This window comes from Mesocricetus auratus, unplaced genomic scaffold, assembly GCF_017639785.1.
Source record: "Mesocricetus auratus isolate SY011 unplaced genomic scaffold, BCM_Maur_2.0 Super-Scaffold_15014, whole genome shotgun sequence".
Lineage (NCBI taxonomy): Eukaryota > Metazoa > Chordata > Mammalia > Rodentia > Cricetidae > Mesocricetus > Mesocricetus auratus.
The window spans coordinates 20,276,020-20,289,086 of record NW_024429186.1 but is presented as its reverse complement, the minus strand read 5'-3'; the positions used below and the strand labels follow the sequence as shown (position 1 = coordinate 20,289,086).

At 42.3% G+C, this 13,067-nt stretch overlaps 1 protein-coding gene across 2 annotated transcripts in view; it reads right to left on the bottom strand.

Annotated features, from left to right (window-relative positions):
* Kcnk10 (potassium two pore domain channel subfamily K member 10) overlaps window positions 1–13,067 on the bottom strand; it is a 127,438-nt gene that overhangs the window by 46,267 nt on the left and 68,104 nt on the right. For both annotated transcript variants that reach the window (XM_040742659.1, XM_005068425.4), the window contains exons 3-4: window positions 9,857–9,974; window positions 318–478 (exon numbers count right to left, since the gene is read on the bottom strand). In XM_040742659.1, coding sequence (XP_040598593.1) covers window positions 318–478; window positions 9,857–9,974 — 279 coding nt within the window. The remainder of the gene's footprint in view (window positions 1–317; window positions 479–9,856; window positions 9,975–13,067) is intronic.

Here is a 13,067-nt window from a genome sequence, read left to right as displayed (position 1 = left end):
TGCCTTTCTGCCTCAGGCCTTTCATTATAGCAGCTTACACAGACTAAGACATTGAGTGTGCCAGACCTCTTGGGGAAATCTGTGTTGGTAACCCATACTTAACCTTCTTTGACCCTGGAAATACTACCAAAGGCAAAAAGTTATTCAAGAAAAAGACATTTAGGCACCGTCCTGTGCCAATCATTGGCCAAGAGATAAAACACAATCATAGCATTCAACTATTTCATTCAGACAGAGCCTTTGCTGCTGCTTCTAAACCCTATTAGACCTAAGCCAATGGATCCGGTAATGGGGGTTAAAATTGGTGCAGTACTCACTCGAAAAACCTTTTCCACTCTTGCAATGCTTTTGCCAAAGATGGTTCCAAGTTGGTCTCCAATTCCAGCCAATAAGAAACCAAAGAGTGGGATCCCAAAGATGGCATATAATATACAAAAGATTTTGCCTCCTTCGGTGCTTGGAGCAATATTCCCATACCCTGGGGAGAAAGAGTAGAGAGAAAACGAGGGAAAGCAGTGAGCGGCAGAGAAAGTAGAGCACAGACCAAAGAATCCTCAGAATTCATGTTCTCCAGAGCCCTTTACAAAACAGTGTCCCTTGCTTCTCTCTCCTAATAAAATATCTCCAGGTTTCTGAGAACTTAATACACTTAAGAAATGTATGGTCGGCCTGACTTGCATTTCTGATGGAAAATTGATACTTTTCTCTTAAGAAGTATCACACATCATGGTCATGATTGAACATGTTTCATCAAAAGTTTCACCTTTGCTTATGTAGACAAAATATAGACAAAAGCCTCATCTTACAGTACTGTCCCATAGGCATCCTCCTTGCCTGGACTCACTATATTCAACATCTGCTCTCATAGGGTAATAGGCACTGAATATTAAAGAGGAAATATCATCTACTGCAAACTCACAAGGGATAAAGGACTTGTTCTTCCCTAACCTGGGAAGCCTGGTAATGGGGAGACATGAATAAGTAAGCAAAGACTCTTTGTCTCTTTCCCCCATTGACAGTGAAGTCTAATTTGCTCAACTCTTTTCTAGAAATGGCACACAATCCCTGGCTCTTGAATCTCCATCCACTACCCTTACACCCAAAGCAGTCAGAGCCTAATAAATGTTTATGGATAGAATAGATGTTTGAACACAAAAGAGTCTATCTATTGGCAGATCAATTAAAATGAGTTGCACATAGTATAGCTGTTTGAAAATAAGAACATCTGTGTTCTTAAGAGTTTTGCAAATTATGAAAGTAATTCAAGTATAGTGAGTGTTGAGTTTTGTGGTAGTTTAAAAGAAAGTGGCCCCCATACACCCACAGGGACTGGCACTATTAAAGGGTGTGGCCTTATTGAAGTCGGTATGACCTTGTTGGAGGAAGTGTGTCAATGTGGACAGGCTTTGAGATCTCAGATGCTCTAGCTGTGCTCTGTGGCAAGTCTCTTCCTGCTACCTGAGGATCCAGATGTAGAGTTCTCATGACTGCCTGCATGCCATGCTTCCCACTATGATGATAATTGACTAAACCTCTGAAACTATAAGCCAGCCCAAATTAAATGTTTTCCTTTATAGGAGTTGCCGTGGTCTTGGTGTCTCTTCACAGCAGCAGAAACAGGCTTATTCCATATAAATGGGGCTGGCGATAGTATTACTGGAAGAAAGAGGCTTATAGCATTAGTACAATTTACATAGGGTGAAAGCCTCAAGTAACTGATATTCATTTTCTTGTCAATTAGCATTACACTCTTACAACAGCCACTTAACATTCTCCCCAATTCAGGTAGTTCAAGGAGGGCCTGTTTCTGAATCCATGCAATGGATGAGGTATTGGTCTATAGCAAGAGACATATTAGAGAAAACAGCACAAAAAAGAACAATGTTCTCAGCATGGCCAAAAAAGAAAGCTATGTTCTTGGTTGTCCATCATTCATGCTCCACTGGGCCTGCAAAGCTTGCTGTTACATCCTGCCTCAGGGATGAGTCACTTGGCTATTTTCCTTAACAATCTTCTGTTCAGAATCATTCCAACCTCTTACCACAAATTATTTAAATTGCACTTTCCATTTCTTAGATGAGTGTGCAGGTAAGACTTCCTAATCTTATTTCCTTTTGCTCACTATCATGTTGGTTTAAATGTGCAACAAAGCTCTTGGGGACTTTTCCTCTAATGCTTTCATAAGCTTGGACAAAATGATCTGGCCAAGCACACTCACCTAGAATAATCCGATCTTCACTAACTTACTTATTCTGTTAGAAAGAGAATGATCATGCCTCTGCAGCTTCACATTACAGGGGCTTAAGGTGTGCCTTGGAAACATTCTAGAAGCTTGTAGAGACACTAACAATTTTAGCTTGACTGCCTAACAAACAGACTCACTTCGGGGAGTTTTCTTTTAGTCCATCTCAGAAAGATATTGCAGATGTGGGCAAACTAAAGCAGTGAGTCTACTGAATATGCATCTACTAATCCAGCCCAGCTCTACACAAGCCCTCCAGTGTGCTCACAGAGCATGCTGGCACCACCCGAGAAGCAACAGTGAAAAGCAAGGAGGTTTCGTATCCACCTCAAAATAGCCCACTGTCCTTAGACCTGTGGAATCTCTCCAAGTCTTATAGTATCAGAAACATCCAAGAAAATGTGAACAAAAAGAGTATTTGCTGGTAGCAGTAGTAGAATGGGCTAATATATCACAGGTCAGAATACCACAGTAAATAAAATTGAAGTTCTCCAGTAAGGGTGTTAATAAGACAATATTCAAATATATCATATGTGCTTATATGTATGTATGTATGTATGTATGTATGTATTACACAGTTGACACAATGTGTGTGACTCTGTGTGTGCGTGTGTATGTGTGTCTCTGTGTACACATGTGTGTGTATGTGTGTGTGTCTGTGTAAGTCTGTGTCCATCTGTTTCGTCTCTCTCTGTGTCTGTGTGTGTGTCTGTATGTGTTTGTCTATCTGTCTCTGTGTATGTCTGTGTGTGTGTATACCTGTGTATGTGTCTGTGTGTGTGTCTGTCTGTCTCTCTGTCTCTCTTCTCTCTCTCTCTCTCTCTCTCTCTCTCTCTCTCTCTGTATGTATGTGTCTGTCTGTCTATCTGCCTGTCTGTCTCTCTCTGTGTATGTGTCTCTGTGTATGTGTCTGTGTGTGGGTGTCTGTGTGGGTATCTGTGTGTGTGTGTGTGTGTCTGTGTGTTTGTCTGTATGTGTGTGACTCTGTGTGTGTGTCTGTCTGTCTCTTGCTGTGTGTGTGTGCATGTGTATGCATGTGTGCATGTGTGCCTCTGTGTGTATGTGTGTGTGTGTGTGTGTGTGTGTGTGTACCTTGAGTTCAGTGACTTAAGTGGATCCATAGCCATGGTGGCTGGGTAGCTAACATAGTGCTTCTTAGGTAGCCAAACACCACTGAGGCTGAGAATTAGAGGCGATAGCTCATCTGCTAGCGGAGCAACTGCTCAGAAAGACCTACACCGGCACATCAGAATGAGATGTGGGGAAGCAAAGGCAGTCCAAAAGCCCCTCACCAACCAGCAGCTTCTGACTCTAAGCAAAGGATGCCAGTCCGGCAAGAACACTGAGAAACAGTGAGGTTGTTACAGCAGAGAACCAGATGGGTCTTGGTTCTGATCACCTTTAAACAGAAACCATCTCAAAGTCCTTAAAGAAAGAGCTAATGTTTAAAATGTGTTAGTCCTGAGACACAAAGAACTTTCCACATGAGTATGTGCCAAAATCTAATCTTTCCCACACTGTGACTGTAGAGTCAACCTGTCTGTGCTAGCAGGGATGTTCTATGGCATGCCTGAACTGTGCAAGTCAAATAGGACCTCACACTCAGAAAGGTCCTGCAGAGAGGAAAATATAAGTCTTTGTGCATAAGGATAAGCACTGGGGAAGCCAGGAAAGGCTAGTTTATCTCTTCAATGCAATGAGGGACCTAGCTGTTCCTCCTGGAATGCTGGGAATGGATGTAGTTTACAACCTGGTGATCTTTTGCTGTCTGGTGAGCCAGGCCCTGAATTTATCTCTTACAATTTATGCTTTACATAAATCTTGAGCATTACTTCTAGTCCATAAAACTCATCCTTTTATGAGTGATGTCACTTGAACTTTACAACTAGGTGACTTCTATGTTATCTTAGGGCCAGCACAATCCTGACACCCATAGGCATTATGTTTGCCTCAGTTTTTCTCCCTGGACCTTAATCTTGGGCACTGTATCTTCATCAGCATACCCATCTTTGAGAAAAAAACAGATGTACATTGTAAAGAATAGCAATGTAAACATGTCTCAAATTTGTTGTGTGCTTGGTACTGAGTAAATTGTTATCAGAAAACTTTTTTCCAAAATTGTACTGTGCTTAAATACGGCCAAAGTAAATGATCCGGTGTCAGACTCTTGAAGTCTTGGCCCAGAACTAGTTACCTAGATAAGATTGGTTGAGTTTCATTCTTCCCTCACCCATATCGTTTCCTTGACAGCTGTAAACCTGAAGGGACCTTCCTCAGTCCTGTGCTTGGTTAAATGTTCTGATGCTTCCATGTTGATATTCTTAATTACTTTTTAATAATATGCCATGTTTTCCATTTTGCACCAAGCCCTTGCTGGTCCCGGTAAATGGCACTCCGTGATAACACTTGACTCCACTGCTTACTTATTGTGGCATGATAGGTAAGTTGTTTAACTTTTCCAGGCCTCATTCTTGTCATTTAGTAATAATGTAATCATTTCCTGCCTTTCCGGAACTGATATTTTGTGGAAAAGCATCTACATTCAGGAGTAAATGTCAACCTCCAGCTTACAAATCTAGTTCCTATGGATCTACCAGCAGAGGCAATAATCAAAGGCAAGGGGAACTTCTATCAGAAGTAGATATGAAGAAATAAACAGGTGCAAGGCACCCTTGATCCAAACCAGTCTTCCTTCTCGTCTGGCTACTGGTTTGTAGAGGTTCCTACAAACCAGTCTTCCTTCTCGTCTGGCTACTGGTTTGTAAAGGTTCCTACATGTGTTTACTTTGCTGCATCGCTGGTCCTAGATGCCCATAGGAGACTAGTTTCAGGAGCCCCTGCAGATGACAGAGTTCATGGATATTTCATCCTCTTATGTAAACACCAAATTTGCATATAAACCTAAACACTTCCTTCCGTATAATCTAAACTACTTACCATACCTAATGAAATGTAAACGACATGTAAATTGCTGCTAGACTGTATTGTTTAAGGGATGATGAAATGGAAAAAACAGTCCAGTGTGCATACATCTTTTTCATTTGAATATTTTCAATCCATAATTGGTTGATTCTATGATATGATATGATATTATATCAGATACAGAGGGCTAATTGTACAAGCATAATCTCTGTATATATCAGCACACAAAAGGTTCTTTTAAAAAGTGTATTGACCATTCCTACACACATAACTCCATGCTGCTCATAAGAGTCTTCCTGGAAAATGATTTGACAAGTCCTGAAACGCTCTGTGCCCTTTGACAGAGCAACTTCTTTGGACCTTTTCCAAGGAACCAACCAACTTCCTGCATAGAGGTTTTCACTGTGGTGTTAAGAGGGTCACAACAGTAGAAACTTCTTAATCCTTCCACAACATGTGACTACAGTATAGAGAGTGAGCCCAAGGGGGCCATCAAAAATGGGCTTTGCAAAGAACTCCAAAGCTCCAACATTGCTAATAAGGGAAATGTGAACAAGATTAGCCTGGAAACTATATGACCTGGAGCAAGCAGACCAGGATATGAACTGCACAGTTAATGAGATAAAGCTTCCTGGAATAATTGTGCCACTTCCCTGACTCCTGGAGAATGGGAAACTTCTTAGGGACAGCTGAAGAATGACCAGCCCTGAGATTACTTGCAAGCCTCCTTGAGAGCCTTAGAATTAACTTACCATAAGTACTTGGCTTTTTGAAATTTGGCAATTTGTTTTCTCACCTCGTTCCTTCTTACATTGTATCAAGTTACTTTTTTAAACTTCTCTAGCTGTATGGCTTTATAAAACCCTCTACTCTGGAATTAAATTTACTCAATTAAATAGTACTCAACTTACAATTTTTAGTTAAGAGAGACGGAAAAGTGACATTTTCTAAGTTGCATAGAACAAGAACCCAGCCTGCTGTAGACTTTGAGTGGCAGGTAACATTTTTGTTCGTTTTTGTTTGCATACTTGCTTTGTGGTGGTTGCCTATTGGTAGACAATCTTTATGATTTTGATTAAAGGAACTGATCCTATACACAATTGGTCAGACACAGTGGCCAGCCTTTTTCTGCAGAGGGAACAGCCTCTCAAATAGCCAAGACAAGAACACATGAATCTAGAGGCTCATCCAACAGGACAACTCATGTGACCCAAAGATGGCAGCTATAGTGGCCAGAGCAGTCAGGCACTGGTTGTGGGGTCAAAGGATACTTATGACCCCTCCAGGAACTCTTTTCTATCTATGCACATTTATTAGGAATGTTTAGATTATAGAAAATCCAATGCTGACTAGCTTAAGCCTAAACAATGAGAAATCTCACTGACTCTGAAAAAAAACAAGAAATTTAATATGTTTCTTAGTATTTTTTGCAAGTAGCTCCATTCAGAGCTCACAGGACATGACTAGGATCCACTTACCCCTAGCCCTTTCCTTACTCCAATAGTGTTAGCTCAACTCTAGACAGAGTAACCTACCAAGGGAAGACAACAAGGGGCAATGCAGGGACTTGGCTCTTCCTTCCCCAGGTTTACCATCAGTAAGAAAATGAGGAAGACATTCCCTCCAAAGTTCAAGCAAAATCCCAAGAAGTTCTTGTCGGCCATCTTTAAACTGATAACTCTGGCCATGGACTGAATGTCATTCTTCTCCAGAGTGAGAAAGTCATGAGTGAGAAAGTGGGGGTCATGAGTTGTTAAGGGAGAGTATATATATTGTTGTTAAGACAAAGATGAACTTTAAAAAAATGTGTGAATGCTGGATAGCTGGTAAACCAAGTAAGTGTCAATGAATACCATTAGTACTTTGCTGAAAATCCTACCAATACTTCAGAGCCCAGCATAGATATTGCTCTTTTAATGAATCAAACAAAGCCCTGATTTAGTAATTTCATACAACAAGGAAATGATAGGTTTTTTTCAATCAATTATATGTGATACCCCTTAATAGCTCATGGATCCAATACTAGCACTTCAGAGTATTTTCCAAAGTATACCTTTTGAAATGGTCAAGACTTTCTCAACTTTAATTATTTTACAAATCCTTTAAAAATGCATGATGCCTTTCTTCATTCTAATAACCAGACTGTCAAACACATTCTAACATGATTCATTCTTATCTGATGGATGACTGTAATATTCTTGAGTTGGCTGAGGTTCATAGCACATGAGGGTCCAGGCTACATGCTTTTCTCCATTGGATGTACTGAATCTGTGAATTCCAATGGCCTAACCTGATCCAAAGGTCACAGAGGCTTCTAGGTGCAGACCTACATGTATAATAGACACTTCTACATGTATAATAGACACTTGCAACTCTGACCAGTAGATGATGTTAATGAATTTAAGCATTGCAAATATAAAATAGCTTGTCATTTAATTAGATTAAGAGGGTTGGTGGTTAATTTTTGGTGTGTACTTGACTGGGTTATGAATACCTAGAAAACTGGTAAAGTGTTATTACTGGATATGTCTATAAAAATGTATCTAGATGTTTACACAGGGTATCACCCAGTGAGCTGATGTACTAAGTGTGAAAGATCAATCCAAAATGTGGACAGGATCACTGACTGAGGGCTTGTATAGAACAAAAAGGGGAAGGCATAAAAAAGATCTCAATCTCTCTCTCTCTCTCTCTCTCTCTCTCTCTCTCTCTCTCTCTCTCTCTCTCTCTCTCTCTCTCTCTCTCTCTCTGCCTGTCTCCTCTTCCCACATAGTCATACACAGCTCAGATACATTTTGCTTCTCCTACCCTTCAACATCAGAACTCCAACCTCTCTGGCCTGTAGTCACCAGATAATTCCACTGGCCTTGTGGATTTTCAGCTCTTTGACCTCAGTCTGAGAGTTATACCATCAACATCCCTGCATCTGAAACCTTTGAACTCAGACTAAACCATCCAAAAGCACTCCATGGCTTCCACTGTAAGTAGCCTGCCAAATAGACCTGCCGTGGGCTCATGGTTGCAGAAGCCAATTCCACTGCCCCATGTCTATGTACAAACCCTCTCAGTTCTGCTTCCCTGAAGACCTCGACTGACACAAGTCTCAGTAAGAATGACAATCTCCTTCATTCTGAATGTTTGTGTCACATATAACCTTCTTGATTCCACTAGTGTACAAGAGCATAGACCTTATGATTAGATGTGAACACATAAACAAAGACAAAAATGTACGCCTCTAGAACAACCTTTAGCCTCTAAAACATGCACCAATAAAAAATGGACTGCTCACACTATAAACTAAAGTTAAGAGTTTTCAAAAGGAGAAACTAGGCCTCAGAGAGAATCAGAGTAGAAATTCCTTCCAGAAGGTTAAAGCCATCTGACGGTCTCCCCCTGCCACCATCTCTGTGTTCTAGGATCACAGATGTGCCCCCTCACCTCCAGATTCTCCAAGAGCCATTCTTAACTTCTGAAGGTGATTTCTAGTCAAACAAGTGAGGATAGGGAACTAATGTCATCTAATGATTAATAAACTAATAAAAAGAGGAGATACACCAACGCTGACACTAGTTTAACATAGAGCAAGTGTGAAGATGCGGTTGTGCAATCAGAATGTAAATTGCATACTCTTGTCTCTTATGCAGAATGAGTGATGCTTGGAACATGGAGGGAAAGGAAACTGAGATGCTGGACACGTTTACTGCCTTACTACGTGGACTAGGTAAGAGCTCACGGTTATTACTTAAAGCTGACAAAACACACAATAGAAGTCATACTTATCATTTTAAGGCAAACATTGAAGAGATGGTGCCAGATAAAATCGTGTGGTGGAGAAGGATCGGAAAGGAAAATGTCATCCCTCATAATCAAAATCAATGTGTATGAGCTAAGGACTAGAACATCAAAGTTTTTATGTATTATTATAATTATCAAGTAACCCCTAAGACAAAACCCCACAGCATCTGAGTATCAGAAAATAGAAAAAAATAAATGCATAAAATAAGCCTGACTCTGTCACAGGATAGCAGTAGTGATGGCTTATATGAGGGTAAACTGCAAAGAGCATGTGTAAGAGTCAGCTTCAGGCAAATGCCCAGGTTTTTTGTAATTAGGGAGATAGAAACAAAGGAAGTGGAGCCCCCTGCAAGTGGAATGGGAAGGAAGGAAGAGACCAAGGCTTCTGCTTGTTTGCACAGTGGGAAGTTGAAAAACAGTCCCCCAAACTGAAAATTCTGGAAGTAGCAATACCAGTTTGACTTTTAAAAACCCAGAGGTGGGTATCGAAACCATCAGACAATAAGAGGGAAGCTCTTTTCTCTGGAACAATAAAAAATCAAAAAGGGGTGTTTTTCCCCCATACCCAACTTTGAACACTTTAATACCACGATATATGATCCTACCAGGAAGCACGATCTTTAAAATGCAATCTGAACACAACAGAACAACCCGAGTTCAGTTGGTCGTTCCATGCAGTCTACTTTTGCTTGGCATTAGGTTCCTGCAGTTGAAATGCTTTTCATTCTCAAATCTCCACCATGCTTTGGTGCTTACAGAAAGCAGCCACAACAGCTGTGATCACTTGACCAAGTTGGGAGAACCTGGTCCCACATCTTAAGACAACAAGTTTTGTCTAACCCTTTCTCAGAAGGGCCTGCAGAGGGAAAACAAATACATTAATAAATGGACAGATACCTATGGTGGTGATGACAGTTCCGGCAAAGAAAAAGGCACTTCCGAGGTCCCAGTGACTGTTGCTGTTGGAAGAGTTTCCTACCGGGCTGACCCCTGCGTTGTCAGCATCGAGGGCATGCTGCGAAGAGAGGGAAAAGGCCAAAGAACAGGTTAGAAGGAATCTTTTTAAAGCTTCAGATAAACTGCTGTAGTGCTCAAGAACCTGCGAGGATCTAGACACCACCGGGGAAGCAGAAGAAAGTACATGCATCAAGTGTCATTCCATACACCCATGAAAATCAGACCTTTAAGTGGGAGAACAATTTAAAATTTAAAGCAGTTACATAAAACTTCATATAAATGTATAGAAAACTCACAGGCGTAAGTGACTTCAATTATACAAAAAGAATACCTGCTGCTGGGTGTGCAGAGAGGTCTAGCAGAGTGTTCACCCAGAGTGGTCGTTTCTGCAAAGGCAGGTTATAGGTCTCTTTTTCACTTGCCTTCTTGCTGTATTCCCAAAATTCTATACACTGAATTTCTTCCAATATAAAAAGGAGTTTAAAACTCAGGCAGCAGGTCAGACCGGCATGGTTCTGCCTGTTATTAATACCAGAATAGTAGGTACTTTCTCTCAACCTCTCTAAGCCTAGTTAACTTCTTTGCAAATTGCAGGAGAGACCTTGCCTTGCACAGCTATGGCGATTTAATGAGGTAGTCCGTTGAATATTCTTAGCCCATGCCTGTCTCTATTAGGATTTACCAAAGACAGCTGTGCGACTCAGGGACCCTGTTGTCCAGTGTATAAGCATCATAAAGTGGACCAAGAGAAACAAAAATCACCGTGATATCAATAAGTTTACTGGGGCCACCATCATGCAGGTGGTCTATTTTTGGCTGAACTGTTATGCGGTGCATGGCCGTAGCTTCAGTTCCATAAGCACATGCTCAGCCTCACACACAAATACTACTTTTTTTTTTTTACTTTATTTTCCAGTTTAAATTTAGATAAGAAACAAGGTTGCTTCACAAGTCAGTTCCAGGTCCCTCTCCCTTTCCCTCCCCTCCTCCCGTGCCCTCCCCCATCCCATCCCCCCCCCGTTATCCCCTCATTCCCCCAGGGAGGGTGAGGCCCTCCATGGGGGTGTCCATAGTCTGTCATTTCATATAGGGCAGGGCCTATACCCTTCCCCAAGTGTTCAGGGTGAGAGTGCACCTCACATTGTTCTATGGGAGTCCAAAGTCCGTGTGTATTCTTGGGATGGGTACTGATCTGCTGCCCAAGGCTCAATAGATTACCTAGGCCTCCTCACTGACACCCAGATTCAGGGGGTCTTGATCAGTCCCATGCTGGATTCCCAGGCTGATGACCTTTGTCTGGTCAGCTGTTTCTGGGGGTTAAACCAGCCCAGTCTTAATCCCTTTGATCATCAGTCCTCCCTCTCTGTTACTGGCTTTCTTGAGTTCAGCTCAGTACTTAACCGAGAGAATCTGCCTCTTCTTCGATCAGCCACTAAATGAAGTTTCTGTTTCCCAGACTCTCTGGCCATAGGATTGTAGGCTGGCACTCCCCAGATCTATGTCTAAAATCCATATATGAGAGAGTACATGCCATGTTTCTCTTTTAGTGACTGGGTTACCTCACCGTTGACATTTGGTTTGGGGGAAGGGATGTTCAGGTACCACAGTGCACATGTGGAGGGTGCCCAGAGAACAGCTTGAGGGAGCCAGGTCTCTCCTTCCAGCATGCTGCTTCTGCTGGGGGAACTCAGGTCATCGGGAGTGGCAGGCACCCCCTATTGCCCCAGGAGTCCTGCCCTCTTCTCTTAGTCAGCCTGAATGACTCCTCAGTGAGCACTGGAATCCCACACTCTATCTCAGTATTACTGCAGCATTCTCTACAATGGTGGCCAACACTCATCTCCCTGCAATGGAAATCTCCCAGGTCCAAGGGATGCTCCCTCACTCCCTCGCGTTTTTGAGTACACTCTCCCACAAACTCTGCCCAGAGAGTAGATCAGGCCCCCTTCCCCTCCAAAGTCTCAATCTATGCATTACAGTTCCACAATTGCCCCCCTTCCCCGGCTTGTGTTTGTGCACCAGTTCCACAGACCCCTAAAATTCATCCCGAGCTTCAGCATGAGCAGAAGAAGATAAGCCCTCTCAGGGGCCCATTCCTGAGCTGGTCCTGCCATCCTGCTTCAGGTGGGGTGCAGAACGAGTTGCTATCATGCACTCAGGCACCTGCAGTCCACAGGCGTGAGCTATAATGATAGGCCTTCCACCCAGGAGCTTCAAGGAGGAGGGGACAGGGGAACGAGCTATTTAGAAAGATTGAGACTCCATATCCTGGGTAACATTGGAATTACCCAGTGGAGAGAGGGCAAGGCACAAACAATAAACCACATTTCTATTAGTCCTCAATGGTGCCCACTAATCTTGGCTCAGACAGGCACATAGTCATTGTCACAAATCAGAGGACAACTGGAAAGTCCCTATGCTCTTCAGTATGAATGCTTAATAAGATCACTCAAGCTTTCTAGGACAGAGATAAGTGACCTGTTGTATAAACTGCTGCCACACAGTGAATATTTTATTTAGCCTTGGCATACTACATGGAGTTACTGTTGCTTATTTTTTTTCTTTCTGTTTTTTTGTAAATAACTGCTTAAATATGCAAAAATGTCTTTCCTACTTCAGAAGTGGTATGAAAACAAGCTGTTGAATAGATTTTGCATGCAAATAAGACTGACTAGGTGGCAGGGTAAAGACATTCTCTGTTTGTCTTTAGTCTAATCCTACTTGCCTCTAGGAATACCAAGCACTATGAAGGGTAAAGCTAGCTATGGCTTCTAACATAAACGCCAGCACCCCAGCATATAACAGCAGATGCATGCGATGTGCACAGATGTTCTTGCCAATGGCTTGAATCACCTTCAGGTGACAGGATTACTTATTAACCCAGCACTACATTCTGATCTACTGCGCACTGGCACACGTACGTACGGGTGTGTATGTATGTGTGGAGGCCAAAGGTCACCATTGGGTGTCACCCTCTATCACTCACCAGCTTTTTTTGAAACAGGATCTCTCACTGAGTCTGGAGCTCACCAACTGTCTAGACTGGCTGGCCAGCAAGCTCTGGGATCTACCTGTCTCTCCCTCCTCAGCATAGACATTCCCTATGCATGCCATCCCACCTGGTGGTTATGTGGAGGCTGTGATCCTCAAA